Source organism: Triturus cristatus, chromosome 1_1 (genome assembly GCF_964204655.1).
Source record: "Triturus cristatus chromosome 1_1, aTriCri1.1, whole genome shotgun sequence".
In the NCBI taxonomy this organism is placed as follows: domain Eukaryota; kingdom Metazoa; phylum Chordata; class Amphibia; order Caudata; family Salamandridae; genus Triturus; species Triturus cristatus.
This window is the reverse complement of record NC_140579.1, coordinates 55,909,043-55,930,784: the sequence shown is the minus strand read 5'-3', so window position 1 is coordinate 55,930,784 and position 21,742 is coordinate 55,909,043. Positions and strand designations below refer to the sequence as shown.

At 45.4% G+C, this 21,742-nt stretch overlaps 1 protein-coding gene across 2 annotated transcripts in view; it reads right to left on the bottom strand.

Annotated features, from left to right (window-relative positions):
* The window catches only part of LOC146869374 (solute carrier family 12 member 6-like), a 720,118-nt gene that overhangs the window by 529,789 nt on the left and 168,587 nt on the right, over window positions 1–21,742 (bottom strand). Inside the window, exons 1-2 of one of the 2 annotated variants that reach the window (XM_085599660.1) lie at window positions 18,657–18,748; window positions 17,450–17,484 (exon numbers count right to left, since the gene is read on the bottom strand). Coding sequence is in view for 1 of the 2 variants with exons in the window: in XM_085599658.1 (XP_085455784.1) it covers window positions 18,657–18,745 (89 nt within the window). In the remaining variant the exon portion in view is untranslated. Of the gene's footprint in view, window positions 1–17,449; window positions 17,485–18,656; window positions 18,749–21,742 lie in introns of those variants that run through there. The other variant, XM_085599658.1, reaches the window with a different exon arrangement.

Here is a 21,742-nt window from a genome sequence, read left to right as displayed (position 1 = left end):
AGGCCCGAACAAAATGTTCCTGGAACCTGGGCAAGGGCAGGACGAAGGGCACCCGCCGGGGGTGGAGCCGAGGGTAGCGCTGGGGCCCGAGCCGGCAGTGCTGGACATAGTAGCGCTGGGGCCGGAGCCGGCAGTGCTGGACCTAGTGGCACCGGGGCCGTAGCCAACGGAGCAGGATCCTCTGGCGCCATACCTGGATCCACCGGCGGCCAAACAGGATTTGGACACGGGACCGAGGAGTCCAAAGGCGTGCCGGCGGGAGCCCGAGGCCTAAAGAGGCGGTCAATGGTAGCAAGAAATTCTTGCACCTGTTCGGGAGTCGCCGACAGACCCGGGTAAGGCGGGTAGACCACGGGACTCCCAGGCTCCAAAGGAGCCACAGGGGCAGAGCCCCTACCCCCCTCGTCCGCATCCGAGGACCGACGGGGGGACATCGGAGAGCGAACTCACATCTTCGACTTCTTTTTGTGTCATCTCTTACCCGAATCCGAGGGCGAAGACTTGGAGCCCGAGGAGCGACGACTGTGGCCCCGCGAGCGTTCCCGGGAACGGTCTCTGGACCTGGAACGGCGCTGGGACGAGTGTCGGACCTCCAGCAGCTTCCGGCACCGCTCCCTCAAGGCCTTCGGGGTCATGGCCCGACAGTCCCGGGAGTCGTGGTCGGTCTCCAGGCAGTAGAGGCAAACATCGTGGGGGTCCACCACCGACATATTGCGACTGCAGGCCCCACAAGACTTAAATCCAGGCCTACGTGCACCAAGGAGAAAAGGAGACAAAAAGTCTCAAAAAGGTTGTCAAAAAGTGACTAAGGTACGTGCCCTAACCGGATCTGCGCTTGCTGGCGCAGAAAAAGAAAGAACTGATGTCAGTGCACATGGGTGGCGCCTAAGTAGTCTCTGTGACGTCATCTCGGCGCTTACAATGCCAGCGACGGACGCGGAGCCGCACGACGCCACTTACTGACGCGCAGGGGTACTGCTAGGAAACTTTACGGGATCCAGTCTGATGCCTGGGTAAGGAATCTATCACTAACGTGTCTCTTTCAGATTGGCCAGAAGCCTTGACTCTAGCATTGTTATCTGTTCGTTCCACCCCACATAGTAAGATTGGACTTTCTCCCTATGAGATAGTCTTTGGTAGGCCTATGAATGTATGGGGACCTCCCAGCCCAAATTTAATTAAAGAAATACAGTACCCTGTTTTGAGTGATTACCTAAAAAGGGTCCGGCTCATGGTTTTCAACCTGGTGACTTCGTCCTCGTAAAAAACTTCCAACGTCAACATTCTAAAAATTTGGAGCCTCGCTGTTAGAATCCGGAGCAGATACTGCTTGAGACTCGAACTGCTGTCCGTGTCACCAACAGACACCATTAGATTAATGCAGCACACTGCAAGCGAATCCCAGCAACTGTTCTCCAGCCAGAAGGCAGAAACGATCTGAAAGACATCTTACAGACTCAGAAAAGTGTTGCTCCTCTGAACGAAGACATTATTTCCTGATCAAACTAAAATGTAAATGTAAATTTGATACTTGTATAGCGCACTACTCACCCGCAAGGGTCTCAAGGCACTTGTACGAATACCGCTGTGGAACCCATCCTGGCTTTCCCTGTGAGGCGTCCACTCCTGGGCACCCCCAAGGTGGAGGCCAGGCATCCTTAGCGTTGTGGGGGCCGTTGTGGAGATTAAGCAAGCTATTGCCCAGAGTTGCAGAGTGGGACTCCATGATTGGAATAGGCACCGAGGCGAGAATTATCAGGTCCGTGGAATTTTTGAGCCCAAGACCCGCCGAGGCGGGGAATTGAACCCTGGTCCCGGGCTAGACCTCTGCATCAGGGTCTGCCACTCTAATCATTGAGCCACACTTCTCCACTCCGCCTTCAGCAACAAGGTACGATTTTGACCAAGGAAGGGAAGGCGCTTATAGAGATACCAGAGGACCGGTTTCAATTAGTGGAACGATTCGGCTGTGACAAAGTAGGATCTCCGAATCTGCTGAACTACGTTCAGAGGGGATTATGATACATGTTCAGTGGTGCCTGGATTTAGCTCCGACCTGTGGTTGTATCGATACCAAGAAGGAGAAATGCAGAAATTGGGATCCAAGTTGCAAAGTAATGACAAGACTCTGTATGGTGACTCTGATCATATTGTTGATAATATTGGCATCAGTTTTTTGGACAATGAAGAAAGTGATTCCGGCTTGAACCCTATTGGCCGCTACTACTCCTGTCCCCACGGAACATTATTACTTCACTCTTCCCTACCATGAACAGAAACATCGGATGTCCTACCTCTAACACTTTCATCCAAATGTTACATCATACTCATAATGCTATGAACCAACTGCTGGGTATGTGGAATGATGCCAGCTCATCAGAAGAAGGGAGGAACACCTTTCATTCCCTTGCCATTTTCACATAATGGCTCCTGTAAAGCCTGGTTCGCACTTTTGTGGGCCTCTGCAATTAGTAATATCACTCAAGCTGATGTAGGAAGACTCAATGCCCAGCTAAACAAGGTTTGTTACCCCGATGAGCAAGGGGATCCACAAGCCAAAGGAACAGTATGGGAAATGGAGGAGTATCGCAGAGGGAATTCCTCTACAAGATATGTTTTTCCCAACACTAAAACAGCCAAGGGTAATGGGCCTCCTGTTATTGCTGTAACCAGAGTCCGAGCAGAACTTTGTGTGAGCAGTATAGGCAGTATTCCCGTGGGAAAAAGTGACTGTACTATAGTGTTGAATATCACTGGAACGAACAATAGCAGTTTTTTATCTTCCCATAACACTTACATCATTTTTGGAAACAAATGTTATCATCATCTACCAGTCAGTTGGTCCGGCATCTGTTATGTGTCCTTTTTGCTTCCACCTGTGTTCTTAGCACCTGCCTCTTATCACAAAGACCAGAAACTGTTTAATAACATTTCTTTGAATAGATTCAAAAGAACTATAAATAATTGATGCGGTATATCAGACTGATACAGCATTACAGCAATACGTTGATTTTAATTTGGGACTCTTTCTTTGTTGGTGCAGCCCTAAATAGTAGAAAGATTAGACGCCTGACCCGAGAGGTAGAAGCAGTGACTAATCAGACCGCAATGGCTCTAGGAAATATTACAGAAGAGCTTCAAATTACAAGGATTATAACTCTTCTAAACAGAATGGTGCTTGATGTATTACTCGCCGATCATGGTGGAGCATGTCGCATCATCGGTAGTGGCTGTTGCGTGTTCATACTTAACCACACCCCTTCTGTCTATGACTCCATTTCCAAATTACATAAAATAGCAACAGAAATACATCAAGACCAAGGCACATGGTCCTGGTCTGAATGGTTACACTTGGGGTTGGAAATTATTAATGGGAATAGTAATTTTAGTAGCCATCTTTCTCACTTGCTGCTGCTGCATTCAATGTGCTCCTACCATATGTACAGCTTGTATAACCACTTGTAATCATATTAAACCTCTCTTGATTAATGTTCTTCAATTGAATCGAGAAATGATGATGCACACTGAAATTTACGAACTTATGAATATCAACATTTAATATTAATATATGGTTTTTTTTAGATTGGATTCAGCATAGCTGAAAAGGAAGAACTGTTAAAATGTAAAATCTGATTTTCTTGTTTTTTGATTAAGCTATGCGTCATCCATTTCTCACCCCTGCTCTGCTTTCAGCCTGGCTCTATCCTTGACACCGCATCTGTATAACATGAGTAAATAATCTAGATTGGGGCATTGTAGGCTGTGTGTACATGTAGAGTCAGCTCAATAGAACAGCTGGCATCTGCACAGGGTTTTTCAGACAGTGGTAAAGCCTCAAGTAGAGTTTGCTCAGATAGCATATCTTGTTCTGCAGCTTCAGGACGCAACAGTTACACAAGGCACCAAGGCTGTTGATTCTTACAGATTGTTTCATTTGTGTGTTCTTCCCAAAGCTCTAGTTGTAGGCTGGTGAAGGTAGGCCTGTGAGACCCATACAGATGAGATGGCAACTTCACAGCCCAGAATTTCACAGTAGCAGATCTATGAAGTCCATCTGTGGAAATGTACCTTTTCAGGGGTACACTGGTACAGGGTCACCCTTTTGTCCACGGGTTCAAAGATCAACAAAATAGAGATCAGCACTGGATTTGGGAATAAATAACAAGTTTATTAATCACTCATGAGTGGGACCACATCCACACAGCACTCTCAAGGGCTGCCTGAGGTAGTACACTGAAGTCACAGAACTCAGGGCTTTTATACAGGTTTTCTGCACTGTAAGCATGTGAACAGAAATAGGGAGAACGAGTTTTATAAATAGTTTTCAGAAAAAAGGGCAGATGAATAATCACTTGGTCAGCAAAGTGGGAAGGGGAGCAGGAGTCCTTATGGCAGCATTAAATGGTTGACAGTTAACATCTGAGACCAGGTGCTCTGGCAGCTACAAACCCTCAGCACGTACATTGCTTTTAGCTGAATCAGGAAGTCAACTAAAATAGAAGCACAGGCAGAGTGAAAAGACGAAGGAAACTTAAATGCACACCACAACCAAAATGGCTGTCGCTTATGCCAAGTAAAATATTACATGTTTTCCACAGACGGCCCTTTTGGCATAAGCGAAGACATTTTCTTATGCTTTAAAAGGGGTACGATAAATATCATGTATATCAATCAGCATCATATTGCTGACTTCTCGGTCTATTGCTAAACAGGCATTTACATTTTGGACATTTGTTTTAGATGGTAGACAAATAGTAAAAGTGGAAATACAGAGGGAACAAAGCATTGGCCCGCATTGGATACATAAACAACAAGAGAAGAGAGTTGCAATAATTATAAATAAGTCCGACAATATTTTTAAGCCCCATACAAAAAATACGCTCCAGAACCATCCAGCCCAAGTCCATGTTCCTAAATCTTGATGTATCTCTGTGGTTATTTTATGCATTTTGGAAATGGCATCATAAACAGAAGGGGCGTGGTCAGGGATAAAGACACAACAACTACTACTACCGATAATGCGACATGCTCCACCACGATCAGCTAGAACCACGTCTAGCACCATTCGGTTTTGCAAAGTCACAATTCTCGTAATTTGGAATTCTTCTGTAATATTTCCAAGCGCCATTGCTGTCTGATTAGTCACAGCCTCTACTACTTGGGTTAAGCGTCTGATTTTCCTGCTATTCAAAGCCGCACCAACAAAGAAAAAAAAGAGTCCCAAATTAAAGTCAACATATTGCTGTAATGCAGTGTCAGTTTGATCCACTTCATCATTATTTATAGCTCTTTTGAATCTGTTCAAGGAAATGTCATTAAACAGTTTTTGATCTTTATGATTAGATGCAGGTGCTAAGAACACAGGAGGAAGCAAGAAGGACACATAGCATGTTCCGGACCATCCGATTGGTAGATGATAGTAGCCTTTACTCCCACAAATGAAATAAGTGTTGTGGAAACTAGCAGAAATCGCTGTTAGCATGAGCTGAAGCCATTTTGGTTATGACAGCCATTTTAGTTAGCCATGTGCTCGCCATGTGCTTCTCCCGTCTTCACTGTTGCCTGCCCTTGTATTCTGCTTGAGTCATCAGTTACAGTTAACTCCTTCAGCACTGAGCCAGAGCAATGTATGATCAGAAAGGCCTATAGCTAATAGAATGCACCTGTGACAGACTTAACTGTCAGGCTATTTTAACTGATGTCAGCAACTATGTAACTCCTCCCACTCTGTTGACTAAGTGATTTTCATGTACCCTTATATGTGAAATTCTATTCGTGTGTACACTTGTACCGCCTCTTTTTGAACCTCCATGCTTACACTGCAACTATCACAGTATATAAGCACCATGGTTTCTGTACTCCTTGGACTACCTCATACAGTGGCCTGAGGGTACCGTATTGACAGTCTCCCTCATGAGAGGTTAATACATCTATTTCCTTTGATATTACAGCTTCCGTGCCAATCTCTATTTTGTTAGTCTAAGCACTTAAGGACAAAGAAGGGCGAACCCCTGCACTGGTGGGCCCCTGAAAAGGCTCACCCCACAGTGTTGTGTGAAGATAAACTGCAATTGTTCGTTCCAGTAATGTTCAATACTGTGGTACAGTCACTTTTTCTCACTGGGATACTACCAAAACTGCTCACACAAAGATTTGCTCAGACTCTAGTAACAGCGATGACAAAAGGCCACTTACCCTTGGCCGTTCGAGTGTTGGGGAAAACTTAACATGTGGAGGAATTTCCTCCGCGATACTCCTCCATTTCCCATACAGTTCCTTTGGCTTGTGGGTCCCCTTCCTCATCTGGGTAACAAACTTTATTAAGCTTTGCATTAAGTCCTCCTACATCAGCTAAAGTGATATTAGCAATTTCAGCAACAGTGCGAACCAGGCTCTACAGCAGCCATTACGCGAGAAAGGCAAGGGAATGAAAGGCGTTCCTCCCTTCTTCTGCTGTGCTGGCATCATTTCACATACCCAGCAGTTGGTAATGTTCGTAGCAATAGGAGTATGATGCAACATTTGTATGAAAGTGTTATTGAGGTATGACATTCAATGCTTTCTTTCATGATCGGGAAGAGCAAAATAATAATGTTCAGTGGAGACAGGAGCAGTAGCAGTCAGTAAGTTTTGAGCTGTAGCTACTTCCTCTACAACCCACATTATGACAGCAAAGATGACAACAGTCAAAGTTAGTCCAATAGCGAGCATCATGTTTTTACTAGACTTTTGCAGCACTCGATTTCTTCTCCTCCGGTATGTTCATTTCGTCAGTAAACAATAAAACAGATGGTGCCCTAAGGTCCTGGGCAGGCGTTGGTTTCTTCACTAACGTTGAGACGAGTAGTCACTAATAAGCTACCCCCCTTTGTAGTCAGTCTTTAACCACCCAGGATAGTGGCTCAAACAGTCTCTGCACTGAAATGACTTTTTTCCTGGATCGAAGCAGATATCTAGATGTACCAGGGATTTTGTGGTCTGGGAAGAATTGCTCAGGTCTTTCAGGTGACGCAGCTCGTCCTCTCTCAGTGACCAGGATGTCACGGTGATCTGTCAATGCAGCTGGGCTCAAGAGGGCATGCGGAACTTTACGACAGTGGGTAGCATGCACCCAAATTTTCCGGCTGGTCACTCGCACTGCAGTTCTAGTAGCCAGAAGGACTTGTTCCAGTCCACACCAACGAGGGGCTAAGGAACTGGTCCATTGAAACGACTTTGTCAAGACAAAGTTACCAGGCCGCAGATCATGGCCATCACCCTGCGACCTGTCTGGAAGGGCTTTCCGTACCGGCTGATAAATAGAAGACAATTTGTCAGTTAACTGGGACAAATAGTCACTCATCAACACATGGGGTATAACATGTTTTGGGTGATGCTTAGGGATTCCTCAAATATTCATAGGCCTGCCAAAACCCAACCTCATATGGCGTAAGGCCAGATCGTGTATGTGGTATTGATCTGATAGAAAGTAGTGCTAGGGGGAGGGCATCAGGCCATTTCAAAGACGTGGAAGCCTGTATTTTAGCCAATTTCAATTTCAGGGTCGAGTTGTAACGCTCCACCAAGCCTGCTGATTGTGGGTTAAAAGCAGCATGAAATTTCTGCTCAATCCCTAACCCCTTCATGACATAATCGACAACTTGCCCAATGAAATGAGGTCCGTTGTCACTCCATAAGACCAGACAAATGCCGAATCTAGGGAAGAACTCTTTTAGGAGAACTTTCGCTGTCGTGAGAGCTTTATTATCGTTCGTAGCATACGCCTCCACCCAATTACTGAAGGCACAAACCACTACTACGACATATTTGAAGTTAGTGCCGGCAATATCAGGATGATTCCAAACTTGCATAAGTTGTTTTGTCACTGAGGATGCACCAACATGTGCCGGCCCATGTGACTCATGGGGTATAAGTAAGCTATTGGTAACTTCCATTTGGTCATATCTTTATTCCTCCAGCAGCCCTCATCATCCAGTGCGCCCTCCTTAGACCATTAGTCTAATTCATCAGCGGAAGCAGATCGTTGCATGTCCAGCACCTCTTGCCTGGCATCATGCCAACGTTCAGCTTGTGAATTCACTACATACATGGATGTGGTACTTCGCTGCATTCCGGTTTCACGTGCTGTGCGCTATGCAAAGGCATTACCTGCTCCTATTTTATCAGTCACTTTCTTGTGTGCACTACAATTAACAATTGCCACTTTCTTAGGATAGGTTAGGGCAGTAAGGAGATTATGTACTAATTCTCCATGCACTATCTGTGTCCCATGTGAGGTGAGGAAGCCCCTTTTTTCCATAAGCGGACAAAATTGTGTGCCACCCCGAAAGCGTACTGGCTGTTGGTAAAAATGTTAACAAGTAAGTCTGTACTAAGCTCACACGCTCTCGTTAGTGCAATCAATTGGGCCGCTTGGGCTGACTTTTGTGGGATGCGATCTGTTTCAACTACTGTCTGAAGTGTTGTAATCGCATAGGCAGCAGATGTGGTGCCATCAGGCAATTTTAGACACATGCCGTCAACCCATAACTCCCCATCAACCCTAGAGAGAGGTGTATCTTGTAGGTCAATGCGGCCTTTTGTTTGCTCTTCAGTAAGGAATATACAATCATGTGACTCTTGTGACTGAGTAGATGGAAATGGCAACAATGTGGCAGGGTTTACTGTCAAACATCTTTTCAGTGTAATATGAGGGGCCAAAAGTGTCGATTCATATCCTGTCAAGCGAGCACTAGTCAAACGCTGTGTTTTCGTTTGATTTAGCAAAGCATCAACAGAATAGGGTACTAACACAAGCAGTTTATGTGACAAAACTATTCCTTCACTCTGACGTATTGATACAGCCGTTGCTGCCACTGCTCGAAAACATTCAGGCAGCGCACGGATGACTGGGTCAAGAACAGCTGAGAAATAGGTACAATGACGTTGCGTATCACCGTGTGTTTGTGTTAAAACCGAGAGGGCACAAACTTCCCTCTCGTGGACATAGAGTGTAAAAGTCTTGGTGTAGTCTGGAGTTCCTAATACTGGTGCAGAGCAAAGAGCTTGGCGTAACTGTTGGAAGGCATTCTGACATTCAGTAGTCCATGGGAGGGACATCCGAGTGTCTTTAGTCAAAAAGGCCAACAAAGGTTTAATGTGTGAAAAACTAGGGATCCACTGCATACAAAAAGAAGTGAGGACAATCAGTGTACGAACATCCTTCTGAGTACGGGGCACGGGAGTATCTAAAATAGTCTGATTGCGGTCTGGTGTAGGTGCACGTCCCTCCTTAGACAGGAGGTGACCTAAATAGGTAACCTGCTGTCTACAAAATTGCAATTTCTTTCGAGAGACTTTGTGATTCTGAGAGGCAAGAAATGATAACAATAACAGTGTTCCGTCTCTCCACTACTCAGGGGTATCTGCAGCTAACAAGATGTCAGCGACGTATTGGATAAGAGCCATCCCTTTGGGTACAGGAAAGGAATCAAGCTGCCTTTTTAATGCCGGACTGTAAATGCTGGGACTCTCTGTATAGCCCCGGGGAGCTCTACAGAACCGATATGATCTATTTTTCAGGGTGAACCCGAACAAATAACTGTCAGGTTGAATGGGTATCGAGAAGAAAGCATTCTTCAAATCGATCACCGTAAATGTAGTGGCAGTAGGAGGGACCATAGTGAGAAGTGTAGTGATGTCAGAAACTACTGGATATTGGGGCACTAAAATGTTATTAACTTCTCGCAAATCAATAATGAATCTGTAGATTTTAGTATCACGGTCTTTTTTCAAAATAGGGAGGATAGGGCTATTGCAAGTGTTATAGGGGACCTCTTCCACTAACCCCACTTTAATCAAATCTTGAACAATATGTGCTAATGCTTCTTTACCTTCTCTGGATATTTTGTATTGGGGCAGTCGAGGCAATGAGACACCCTCCTTAACTTGAATATGTACAGGTGGAATAACCATTTGACCCACATCGGTATCTGATTTAGCCCACAAAGTACTGGGTAAGGAGGCCAGAGAAACATCCTCATTGATAAGACAAGACCTCACAACCATTGGATAATTGTCATTCAAAATAACACGCACACCTTCCAGAGAACAACGTATTGTGGCACGAAAATATTTAAGCATATCGACACCCATAATATTGTCAAGTGTGGTAGGGGAAAGCAAAAATGGACATGCTGCAGTGAATTTATCAAGCCTGAATTCAAGTGGCTCTGAAAGTGGGCTAGGTGTAGGTGTCCCATCGAATCCTATCGACGTTATCATTGTGGCAGACATAGAAGCCCTAGGAACCAGTTTCTTAGACAGAGCACTATGAGTAGCCCCTGTATCAACCAGAAACCGATCAGTAGATCCCAAGATGTTTGCGTCAATATAAGGACCTATTTAATCTACTGGCACCTCAACCGGTTCCTTACCCCATCCTAGGCATCCCTATGCATAGTCGGAATCCGCAAGGGCATCAGCAGAATAATCAGACTTTTGATATTGATTTAGTCTATCAAAGGTATTAGAGTAATTTGGTCCTTGTTCAACTGCTTCAAACCTGGGACGAGCTCCCATACCTCCCCTGTTTCCTGAATTTCCTGGGCGTCCTCTCATACTGCCCCTTCCCCGCTGATACTGCTGACCTCGCAAAAGAGGGCACTCAGAACGCCAATGCCCGGTCTCTTTACAATAAGCACACTGATCAGGGGACAAATATGCTTGAGGGAGTGCTCCAGGTTTATACATTGCACATCCGCCTCTTCCACCTCCCCTAAACGGTGGACCATATATTTGAGCCAACATAACTTTGGTCTGTAACTCCTTAACCTTCTTATCTTCCCTGCCTTTTGCTTCCTGTTCCTGCCGCTCATAATATTAGGCCATAGTCAAAAGGGAAACTGGGGAAGACGTGTCCGAGAACTCTCGCTGGCCTTTAAGCGACTAGCTATTTCCTGTGACATATTAGCGACAAATTTATCAACAAACAAATGCTTACCCGTATCATCGGCCAATGACTGACCACTAAAACCATGGAATGTTTCCTCAAACCTTGAAAAGAAATCAGAAACTGACTCATCCGTTTCCTGTTTACAGGACGCTAATGTAGTCCATTCTATTTTCTTAGGAGGTATGAGAGTTTTTAACTTAGTCACAAGAGCTTTATCGAATATCTCCTCTTGAGGTTTCTGCGCAGGCTCCCTTTCCGCATCCATTTGTTCTAAATGTTCCCATGTATCACCATATGCTACATTGTCATCTATTTTACATATTGTTCTCCACATATCAGGAGGCAAAATAAGCCCAAAGAACATATCAATATCTTGCAAAGTCATAGTTCAGGAGCTAATGGCTTCTTCCACCTCCTCATAGAAGGCGGCAGGATTTTTCCGGGGGTCGGGCAAAGCAGCTTTAAGAGCCATCACATCAGCTTTACTCCAAGGAGTATAAACCCAATTCTATATAAAATATCCCTTTGCATCATCCAAAGTTTTATCATCATTGGTTCCCGCACCCTTCGGAGGAACAAACAGGGGTGCAGCTTCACGCATAGGTTTTACAGTAACTGTAGTACTACTGGGTGCAGCCTCTTCCACCGGGGCGTCTACACTTTGTGCTTGAGATTGAACTGCTTCTATACCTCTCTGTGTTCTAGCTAACTCTTGCTCCTTTCGTAAACACAATGTTACGTCTCGTATTTTAACCACTAGTCTAATCAGGTCAGATAGGTCTGAAAAAGGAAAAATCCCCTCTGTTAAGCGTTTGTAATCAGTATTTATATCAACTGGCTCTAGTTCGCGAGAAATTTGTCTATAATCAAATATTACCTCCCAAACAAATTTTTCTACAAAATAAAATTGCTCTGCGCTGTTCCACTGTTGAACCATAGTTACAATGAGCGATGCCGCTCGAGAAAGACGAGCCTCCTCCCTAGCAGCGGTTTTTAAGGTATCCTTTTCTGCTTTAGTCAAAGTAGAGCGAGTCTGTAGCCCATCTTGTTTATCTTGTTCTTTGTCATCTGAAGACAAATGCGCGTCGTCAGAAATCTCAACAGGGGCACTTGGAGTGGGAAATGTATACGGGGGTGGAGGGGGTGTTCTAATAGGATTCAGTCATCCTGAGGTTTATTAAGTATGGGATAAATAGGGCGCCTAATAGGATACTGGCCATTTACCTCTACTCGACGTTCCCTATCTTCATCTTCTATTTATTCCTTCTTTTCGTTATTTTTTAATTCTAGCGCTTTTTGATATATCGTTTTTCGTTGTTCTTTTTCTGCTATAGATTCTCCTCTTTTTGCTCTCTCTCGCACTTTTCTTCCACATACGCACACAATCAAACATATCCTGTCTACTTTTTCCTTTCAATAAACACTGCTCTACATATTGAACCTTTAAAATCAAATGAACCATTTACTGGCCATTGTAGATCAGAATCGTTTTTGTGTATTTGTACATTATGGAAGAAATACCATATTTGACATACATATCTCGATTTGGTTTCCCCTCTGGGGGAAGTCGGCTGACTTTGTTAAAGACTTTCTTTGGTACCTCCAGAGCAGCAAAACCATCTACGGAGTGTGCTGAGAGCAGGCGTGTTCTACAAATATTAGTAAAATAATACTACTCCAAATATTTTGAAAGGAGAAAAATCTCCACATTACCTGCCTTCAAAGGTTGAATAACAAAAAGCCCAGGTTTAACAAATCAAGAGTGCCGCTTTAGCGACCTTACCAAACAGAAGACTCCAACTCCCACCTGCCGATCTCCGGTTGACCTAATGGTCACTACAGAATGCGCCAAAGAAACCCCGTCGAGACCGGCCGCCACCTGGAGGGTCAAATTGGGAAAATAGGAAAAGTCATGTCGGCCTGCAAAGACAAAGGTCTCCTCGTGCAGTGCGCTTCCTCAGTAAATGTTCGGTCTTCTGTCAAGACCACTCCTTCGGACGGCCGCGTCTCCGATGGGGCCACTCGTTGGGCGCCACCCGTGGAAATGTACTTTTTCAGGGGTACACTGGTGCAGGGTCACCCTTTTGTCCACGGGTTCAAAGACCAACAAAATAGAGATCAGCACTGGAGTTGGGAATAAACAACACGTTTATTAATCACTCATTAGTGGGACCACATCCACACAGCACTCTCAAGTGCTGCCTGAGGTAGTACACTAAAGTCACAGAACACAGGGCTTTTATACAGGTTTTCTGCACTGTTAGCATGTGAACAGAAATAGGGAGAGCGAGTTTTAGAATTAGTTTTCAGCAAACAAGGGCAGATGAATAATCACTTGGTCAGCAAAGTGGGAGAGGGGGCAGGAGTGCTTATGGCAGTAGTAAATGGTTGACAGTTAACAGAGACCAGGTGCTCTGACAGCTACAAACCCTCAGCACGTACATTGCTTTTATCTGAAACAGGAAGTCAACTAAAATAGATAGCACAGGCAAAGTGAAAAGACGAAAGAATTACGAAGGAAACTTAAAGGGACACCACAGCCAAAATGGCTGTCGCTTATGCCAAGTAAAATATTACACGTTTTCCACACATACAGAGGTGAAAGTGTAAGGAGTGCAATGGGATGTGTGAGGTTGGGGGGCAATATGATTGTACCAGGCCCTGCCGTTCACTCATGCCAAGCAAACTAAACATTGGCTATGTGGAGCGCCCAAGTTCTACACCCAGCCTCAGCCACACCAGCTGCAAAGCTGGATGTAGCGACTTGTGAGTTCTCTTGGTCCTAAGGAAAAGTTAATAGAGTGGAAGGTTCAAAATAGTTTTAATAATGAATTTGGCCTAATTTGACAAATCTGCATGAAATTTAGATGATGAGCAATTTAAGTGCAATTCGACTATCTCACATTTTGTGCAGATCAACCAAATGTTACGAAGTAAAGTTCTAGTATGCAAGTGTGATGTAATTCTATTCAGCAGTTTTTACTGTAACAGAGCAAATATTCTAACTGAACCCATAATGGAAAACTCATTTTTGATCCCTCCTTTAACCTTTCTCCCGAGATAAATAAGCATGAGACTTGGCATAACAAAATGCAGCCTATGGTGCTAATTATGTGCCAAGTTTCCTGCAGGTGTGTCAAATATGGTAACTGAAAGGTAATGATAACTAGACACACTCTTGCAGACTTTAAACTAGACCTTGTGCTCTCTCTCTCTCTCTCTATAGGTGTGGCAACTGTGTAATAGAGCCCAATAATGCACTCGAGGGGTTCTGGTGACAGTGTTTGCATGGAGGTAGAAAAAGTTAGGATTTGTGTTGCTAACCATAACTGACCATTTTCTGTGGGTTTTCGGTTTCAATTCCAAGTCATCAATGTACTTTAGCTGTTGTTTTAAAGTGAATTTCTGAGGATTCTTTAAACACTTGTAAATGTGTCTTGAGCAGAGAAAACCTACCTTACACTTATTTCCACTGTGCACTGCATTTGGTCACGCCCAGCAGCAGCTGCATAATCACCTTGACATCCACCGCACTGCAGACAGTCCCAAGCCATAAGCAACAAAGGATGGTTACAGAGCTGGCCTGCAACCATGCCCTACGGGCAACTTCTCTCGATGTCAACCTTTGTGGCCCCAACCCCAACTGTGTACGGCCTTTGGCCAGGTCATGTACCTATTTTCACAAGACCAACGTCCTTTGGCAGTACGCAGCTTGGGTTGGCCTCAGGATATGGCAGTGTTCCTATGCATGGCCATATGGAGTGAGTGCTGGCTGCAGGCCACACACCCAATCTCTGCTGCACGTGTTTGGCGATGGGTAGTGTGATTTTGAAACGGGCACCATGACACTTAACCAGCTGCATAAGGTCTACGACACTGCTCGTTTTTTTTTGTTTTGTTTACTGCTGCCATTTAAATGTGTACCCCCTTCACACATCTGCATGAATCTTGTGATGCCAACACTGGATTTAACTTGACAAATATCGTCTACATTTCATGCAGGTTTGTTAAATGCTGCCTATGTTCTTTACTGTGTCCTGCAAAACACACAAGATGATGGACAGAATGTTGCACATTGGCAAAACATTCACCCCCAGTCACAGATCTGGGTTTAATCCATCGTTATTTTGTTCACCATGCCACCCCAGTTCAGACATGGCCATATGCAAATCAGTCTTGACCCTGTGCCTCATGGGATCAGTCCAGCCCGAACTGCCAAGCTGTCAGGTTCCTCGTTCCGATGTCCCCGGGGCTGTGTTGATGCTCTATGGGGGCCCACCTCTGGATGACCCCAAGTCCGGCTATTGAAACCACGGACTTTTGAGGTGATCGAGCGGGGGAAGGAAAGGGTGGGGACTGCACGGAGGGAGATCTGTGAAGGCAAAAGAGACAACAGAACATAGCATAAGACGTTTTGTTTCCAGTTTCTCAATGGGAACCATACGCGTTACTTTTAGCAGGATTGTGTTAACGCTAGCTTGCCCTCTCCCCTGAAAAGGAAAATAAGGTATGCCCGGACATATGGGGGAGAGCTACGGGTCGTGGTCTTTTCGTTGCAGGCACTAATATAAACGACAAGGAAAGGCACACGTAGGGAGAATGACAGGGATCAACATACAGACGCACATACACCATATAACAACTTTGTGGTGCAATACCCACTTGTAACTGCCCAGCTCATTCCATGCCTTCGGCGTTGTGACCACCCCTCTCTCCTGACTCGCACATATGTCTAGGAATATAAGCAGAAGAAATCGAAAGTGAAAACCAGGCCACCGCGGGGTGCGGGTGCACACTGCTAGTGTCTGCCCGGGAACTGAAGTCTGTGAGGCTGGAGCACGCTTCGCCAACTGCCTAAAAGCCTTACTGCTTTCCTTTGCCTCCGATCTGTCTGATGTTTGCTTGAATCAAACACTCTCGCTCTCGTTTTCTCAGAACAATTTTCGGGCTCGCACACCGCCTGTCTTGAACGGCGTGGCTTGCCCCCTTAAGTCTAGTAACTCTCAATATACTTGTTCGCTCCCCTGCATGAGACCAGCCGGTCTCGCCAACAGAGGGGCGGGCCTGGGAATCTCTATGGTTCGAAGAGCTTGTCTCCGACTAAGATGGGTCGAGCCCCGTAAGAAATACTGCCACAGTACTCCTACCTCGGTCACGACGAACCTCCGGATGTCACGGGCCTCTACCTGGGTGATGAGCTCGTCCGAACCTCCGTCTCTCGGCGTCTCCTCGTCTCGTCTCCCGGGTTCGAAGAATTATCGGCTCCGTGCTCGGCGACCTCTCGCCTTTTGACGTCTTGTGGTGGGGCGTGGCGTGCGTTACGCAGCGCACCTCCCGCACTGCCCATCAGGAAGTGTAGTTCCTCGCGCCGTTCCTAGTGTTGCGCGAGGATGGGCCGGCGTGCGCTGATAAGTCTGACACAAGCCATGTCTTCCCTGGACCGGAATCAAGCATCCTGGGACCGGTTTCGGGGTTTCACCCCTCTTCAGCCAGGATGGCTTGACTCCAGTGGCGTAGTGAGCACGGGACCCACATCTGGGCATACCCTTCCCACATAGGGTGAACAGCAAAACACACAAGATGATGGACGGAATGTTGCACATTGGCAAAACATTCACCCCCAGTCACAAGTCACAGATCTGGGTTTAATCCATCGTTATTTTGCTCACCACGCCACCCCAGTTCAGACATGGCCATATGCAAATCAGTCTTGACCCTGTGCCTCATGGGAACAGTCCAGCCCGAACTGCCAAGCCAAGTCTTCCCTGGACCGGAATCAAGCATCCTAGGACCGGTTTCGGGGTTTCACCCCTCTTCAGCCAGGATAGCTTGATTCCAGTGGCGTAGTGAGCACGGGACCCACAACTTCATCTGCCAAAAGCGTGAGACACCGGCTTCGTGCTTAACTGAAAAGCTGTGCTAATAACAAACACGTTTTTCACACCCAAAACCCTGTAAAAGTATTTTAAATTTCCTTTGCGACGTATCTGCACAATCTTGAGATACCAGCACTGGGCTAATGTGGTAATCGCCACACACAAAAGGAAGTAGGAGTGAAAAGACTGAAAGCTTATAGAGATATGATAGACAAAGACAAAATGTTTGAAAAACTGCCCTCACACACACGAATGTGGCATGCTTCATCATAGGGCTGCTAACACACCCCTGCGCAGACCAACGCCTGGGATGGAGCAATAGGGTGGGAGGCAAAACAAGCAATAATAGGGATCAAAGATATGAAAAGTGCAGGAAAATATATTAAAACTAGCTCAGGGATGTCCCAAAGCCCATTTTATTCCTGGGCTCCCCGGCTAGAGTTGAAAAGGTCAATTGACCTCAAGGATGGCGGTGAGCATGGTTTTATTATGCACCATTCGCCCCTCCTCACTGCAGAATGGACAACATGTTTCAGCCGGCTATTTGTCTCTTCCCCGGTTTTCTTCAGGACTGAGAAAGAGCCCTAGCGTCACGACCTCTATTCTGTATTTGAGGGTCTAAGACTGAACCAGTACTTACGTGTGGGTCTCGTATCCACACTCTGGATTATTAATCTGCAAATAAAAAAAATAATAAAGTGAAAGAAATGTGTTCATTTTTACATTCAAAAACATGTTGCTTTGTGGGTGAGGGTAGTTTTTCAAACATGTTGACTTTGTCTATCATGTCTTTAAGCGGTGAGTCTTTTCACTCCTACTTCCTTTTGTGTGCGAAGATTGTTGTTGAGGAGGTCGAAGTAGGAGTAGTTTCTCCTACCCCTCCCCAGTGTGTGGAACTAATGTGGTAATCACCTTCACAATTTCAGGTACATTTGACAAAAAGTGCTAACATTCTCAGATCTACATTAAACTACACATTCCGAAAAGCAATGTAAACATGTAAGCGTCTGCCACATTACATACTGTTTTGTCGATAGCTGATAAAGTTATAACAAAATCAAGAAACGCATTTAAATGAACTTTCAGATGTCCGCTGTTTATAACTTAAATATAAAAAAAAAACCTACTTTACGATTTATAAATAAACCACAAAAAACACATTCAAAGTTAAAGTCTAATTTTAGGGCAGGTTCAGTGCAATTCTGTGGGGCACACACTCCTAGGTGACCTACAGTGAAAAACACTTCTGTTTTTAACCCCCGCTGCTACCATGGTTACCTTATCCTCTCCTGGACAGATATTAAGGAAGCCTGACACAACAAGACGTAGCTGGAAGGCCTATTGGGATCCACATTTTTTGCAGATTTGTTAATTATGTGAAAATTATTCGCAAACCAAAAAAAGTCTTGTCAATAGAAAGTGAGGCTCAATCACACCTATAGAGTTGCTATGGCTGAAGCGAACGTATATCACAATATGATGCTATGCATCATATATGCTGGGTATAGATAGGGACCGTAAAGGAGCACAACAAATATCGCAGAACTCTTGGCTAATCTGAATGTACGGTTTATGGAGCACTCTGTGTGTGCAGAAGGTACTTAGGTTTGTAGTAGATAAAGCAGATGTGAGCAGTGTTCCTACACACTGTGCCACAGTGGGCTCGAAGTAGGGAAAGATTAACTGCAGGTGAAGGAGTTGCTTGGGGGATGCTGAATGGTCTGGCAGAGATCACGGTATTAAGAATCTCTCAGATGGCAGATAAAGTCCAATAAAGGGCACATTACTAACGACACGTGCCGCCCAGTCCCATCCGCCACACCATACAAACTCACGCTGACGCTCACCTCAAACAGCGCCAGGTTCCGGTCAAAAGACTCTTCTCCATTGTCAAAGTTGTTGAGGTGTAACACAGAATCTTTCCTCGGAGTGTCTCCTGCAAAGGGAAAGAAAAAAAGAAATAGTGAGGTCGTGAGAAGGGAAAACTGCTGCATTCCGCCATGTTCTGAGTGTTGCCCTGCAGACGCAGTGATTGATCGGCGCTGGGGCCCTGAAAATCAATAAAGGTCGACCTTCCCATTCTCAAATCTTAAGAAAATATGTATAGATTCTAAAACGCCTCCTTCTGAACAAGAATCGTAATAAACACTTCTCACTTTTAGAGGTCTTCGCCAAACACAAACTTAAAACAAGCATTGGCATAGCCAATAGGTCTCGCTTTTGGGACCTTCTAAGTATTTAGTTATGCAGCACAATATCCTTGGTGCAATAACAACTGTTGCATGGCTAAATACGTATAAGGTCCCAAAGGCGTGACCTATTGGCTATGCCAATGCTTGTTTGTTGTTAATTGCGCCCTGCATGAGGTTATAAGTCTAGCACACACTGCTACCTAGAACAGCACTTGGACTTCCAGAGAAAGAGAGATTAGGAAGATAAACAGGGAGGCGGTATCCGCTCCCACTGCAGCCCGGGCCACACTCCGAGGAAGGAAGCTGAAAGCGGTTGTAATTTCATCTTGAATCCTGAAAAACGTAACTTTTCTATCTTATATTAACATAAAATACCCCTTAGTAGCAACGTTTCTTTAAGTTTTCTTTCACAGCTGTTTATTACTGATATGGCTTAGCACTTTGATGCACACTTGGGTCACGCCAATTCACATCCCAAAATGAACAAATAAATAGAGACATGAAGGCTGAGAGAGGGCTACAGAAAGCAAGAGATTGATACAAGATATATCTAGGAAAATAGAGAAAGTTCGAGAGAAGAGTGTGAGAAAATGGGAAATGGAACGAGTGAAAAAAAACCTGAGAGATACGAAGGGCGAATTGCAGGAGAGGGGAGAGAAAAAAAGCGCATCGAAAGAAGACAGATGAAGGGACAGAGATGGAGCGATAGATAAGAACACAGAATGGGTGCATAAATGAGTAGAGGGAAAGTAAGGAAAATAAGATAGAAAGAAAAGAGAAGAAAAGCGATGGAGTGTGACAAACCGGGAGCACGAAAGGGAAAAGGAGAGTGAGTGAATGCGGAATATAGCCTTAGAAGAAGGAAATGGTTACCTTTATGTAGAACGATAGAAAGGAAGGCAGATTAAGGGGGGCGTCAAGGTGGGGAAGACGGGGTGAAAAGAAAAGAGAGCGGGGAGTCGCGGGTAAAAGAAATAGATTAACGGATATCCCGAACTGAATGAGATGCCAAATATATCGGAAACGTTCGGCTTACTTCGGAGAAGTTCCCGCATTGGCTTCGTATGGTTCCTCTGAGTTGCCGTCTCTTTTCGACATATTGTCCGCAGGACGTAGAGAACACACCGGGGAAAGGAAAGAACCCCGGCAGAGATGGGCGAGTGTTGATAGGGTACCTGGGTCGCTTGTATGCATGGAGGAGTCAGGAGAGAAGCGGGAGGTAATACATTAGATAATACATTCTGCGCTCATCTTACAGAGAAAAAAGCGTGTAGAAATAGTGCCGGAGCGTAGAGTAACACCTGCCACCTGAAAGTCAACAGAGGTTTGGACGCCCCATTGTTAATTGGGCGCCGCGAGTAAACAACATTAGAGACAGGCTGCCCGAGTGTAAAGAGTGACTCCAGGCACCTGTAGGCCACCAAAATAAAATGTGCGATGTGAAAGAATTCCGCAGCGGGAAAATCGCGCTGTGAGAAACGCTTGTAGACCAGACCCCGGAAAACCTATGCAGCAGCAGAGATGAGTTCACAACCATATGTGAGGGATCACATGCACAGACAGCAAAGGGATTGAATCAAAAAGAATGCACAGTGGGTTGCTAACGCGTCTTTCCTCTCTCGGCGCGGCTCTCTGAATGAAACGCGAGCGCCCTAGGGGGAGGCGGGTATTTAGGAGCTGCACGTGATAACAAGGCAGGCACTTAATTAGTAATGCACGATTAGCACCTGTGGGCTAATTAGCTGGTCCGGGTGTACTGGAGCCCAGTGGCGGAGAAACCTATTACCCTCAATGCGTGGTGACTTGAGAAGCACCGATCACATGGAATGTATTGATTTGTAGTCCAATTAGGGTTATGCCAAAGACAATCCAGCTATTGCCCAAAAATTGTGGTTTTTAAAAGAATAAACATTGGACACACGCGCGCCTCGCGCATGAAGTTTAAAAAAAAAAGAAAAATAAGCCTGGCCGAGCGTGGCGCGCGCGCTTGGGGGCGGGGGAGCGGACCCTTTGAAGTACTCCCAAAAGGCGGATTGCATGGCGGCACGATGCGCGTGATTGTGCGCGTGCTAGCCATGCAATCCGCTTTTTGGGAGCACTTTTGAAACCCGTATTCTATAGTCTCGCTTTGCGATCGCTTACGCGATAGCAAGGCGAGACCTAACAAGAATGCACCAAAAAAGACCAGAGTGGCAATTTCTACCCTAATGTACCACCTGTGATACAACTGACCAGGTACTGCAAAAAGAATTTCTCATGAAGGTAAGTGAAATGCGGGGCTGTGGGGAAAGTACTGCCAGACAAAAGTGTTAGTGAAACGGCTTTGTGCAGTACGTAGGGAGACCATAGCAGGTACTGCGCCTTGGGTATGTATGAACGGAGCTCAGTTGTGGGGGACTGCACCTGGGAAGGAGGCATTCCAAGGAGTTTTCCAGATGGCGAGGTGAGAGGCTGTTTACAGGAAGTATTGGGGGGGATGAGAGCTGAAGAAGGTAGAGTCATGATGTAAGTGGGACTGGCTGACAAGTGATACATGGTTGGCAGGTAATGGGGCTTGAATCTTGACGGCTGGTTATTGGAACTAGTGCTTAGGGAAGAGGGAAACAGATTTTGTTACTAGGTACTAGTACTTGGGCGACATAAAGAGGCAGACAGCAAAGTGGTCTGAAATTGTCCCGATATTCTCCCAGGTTAGGTGCACAAAACTTTTTTTTTTTTTTAATTTGTACATTCCGAAACTA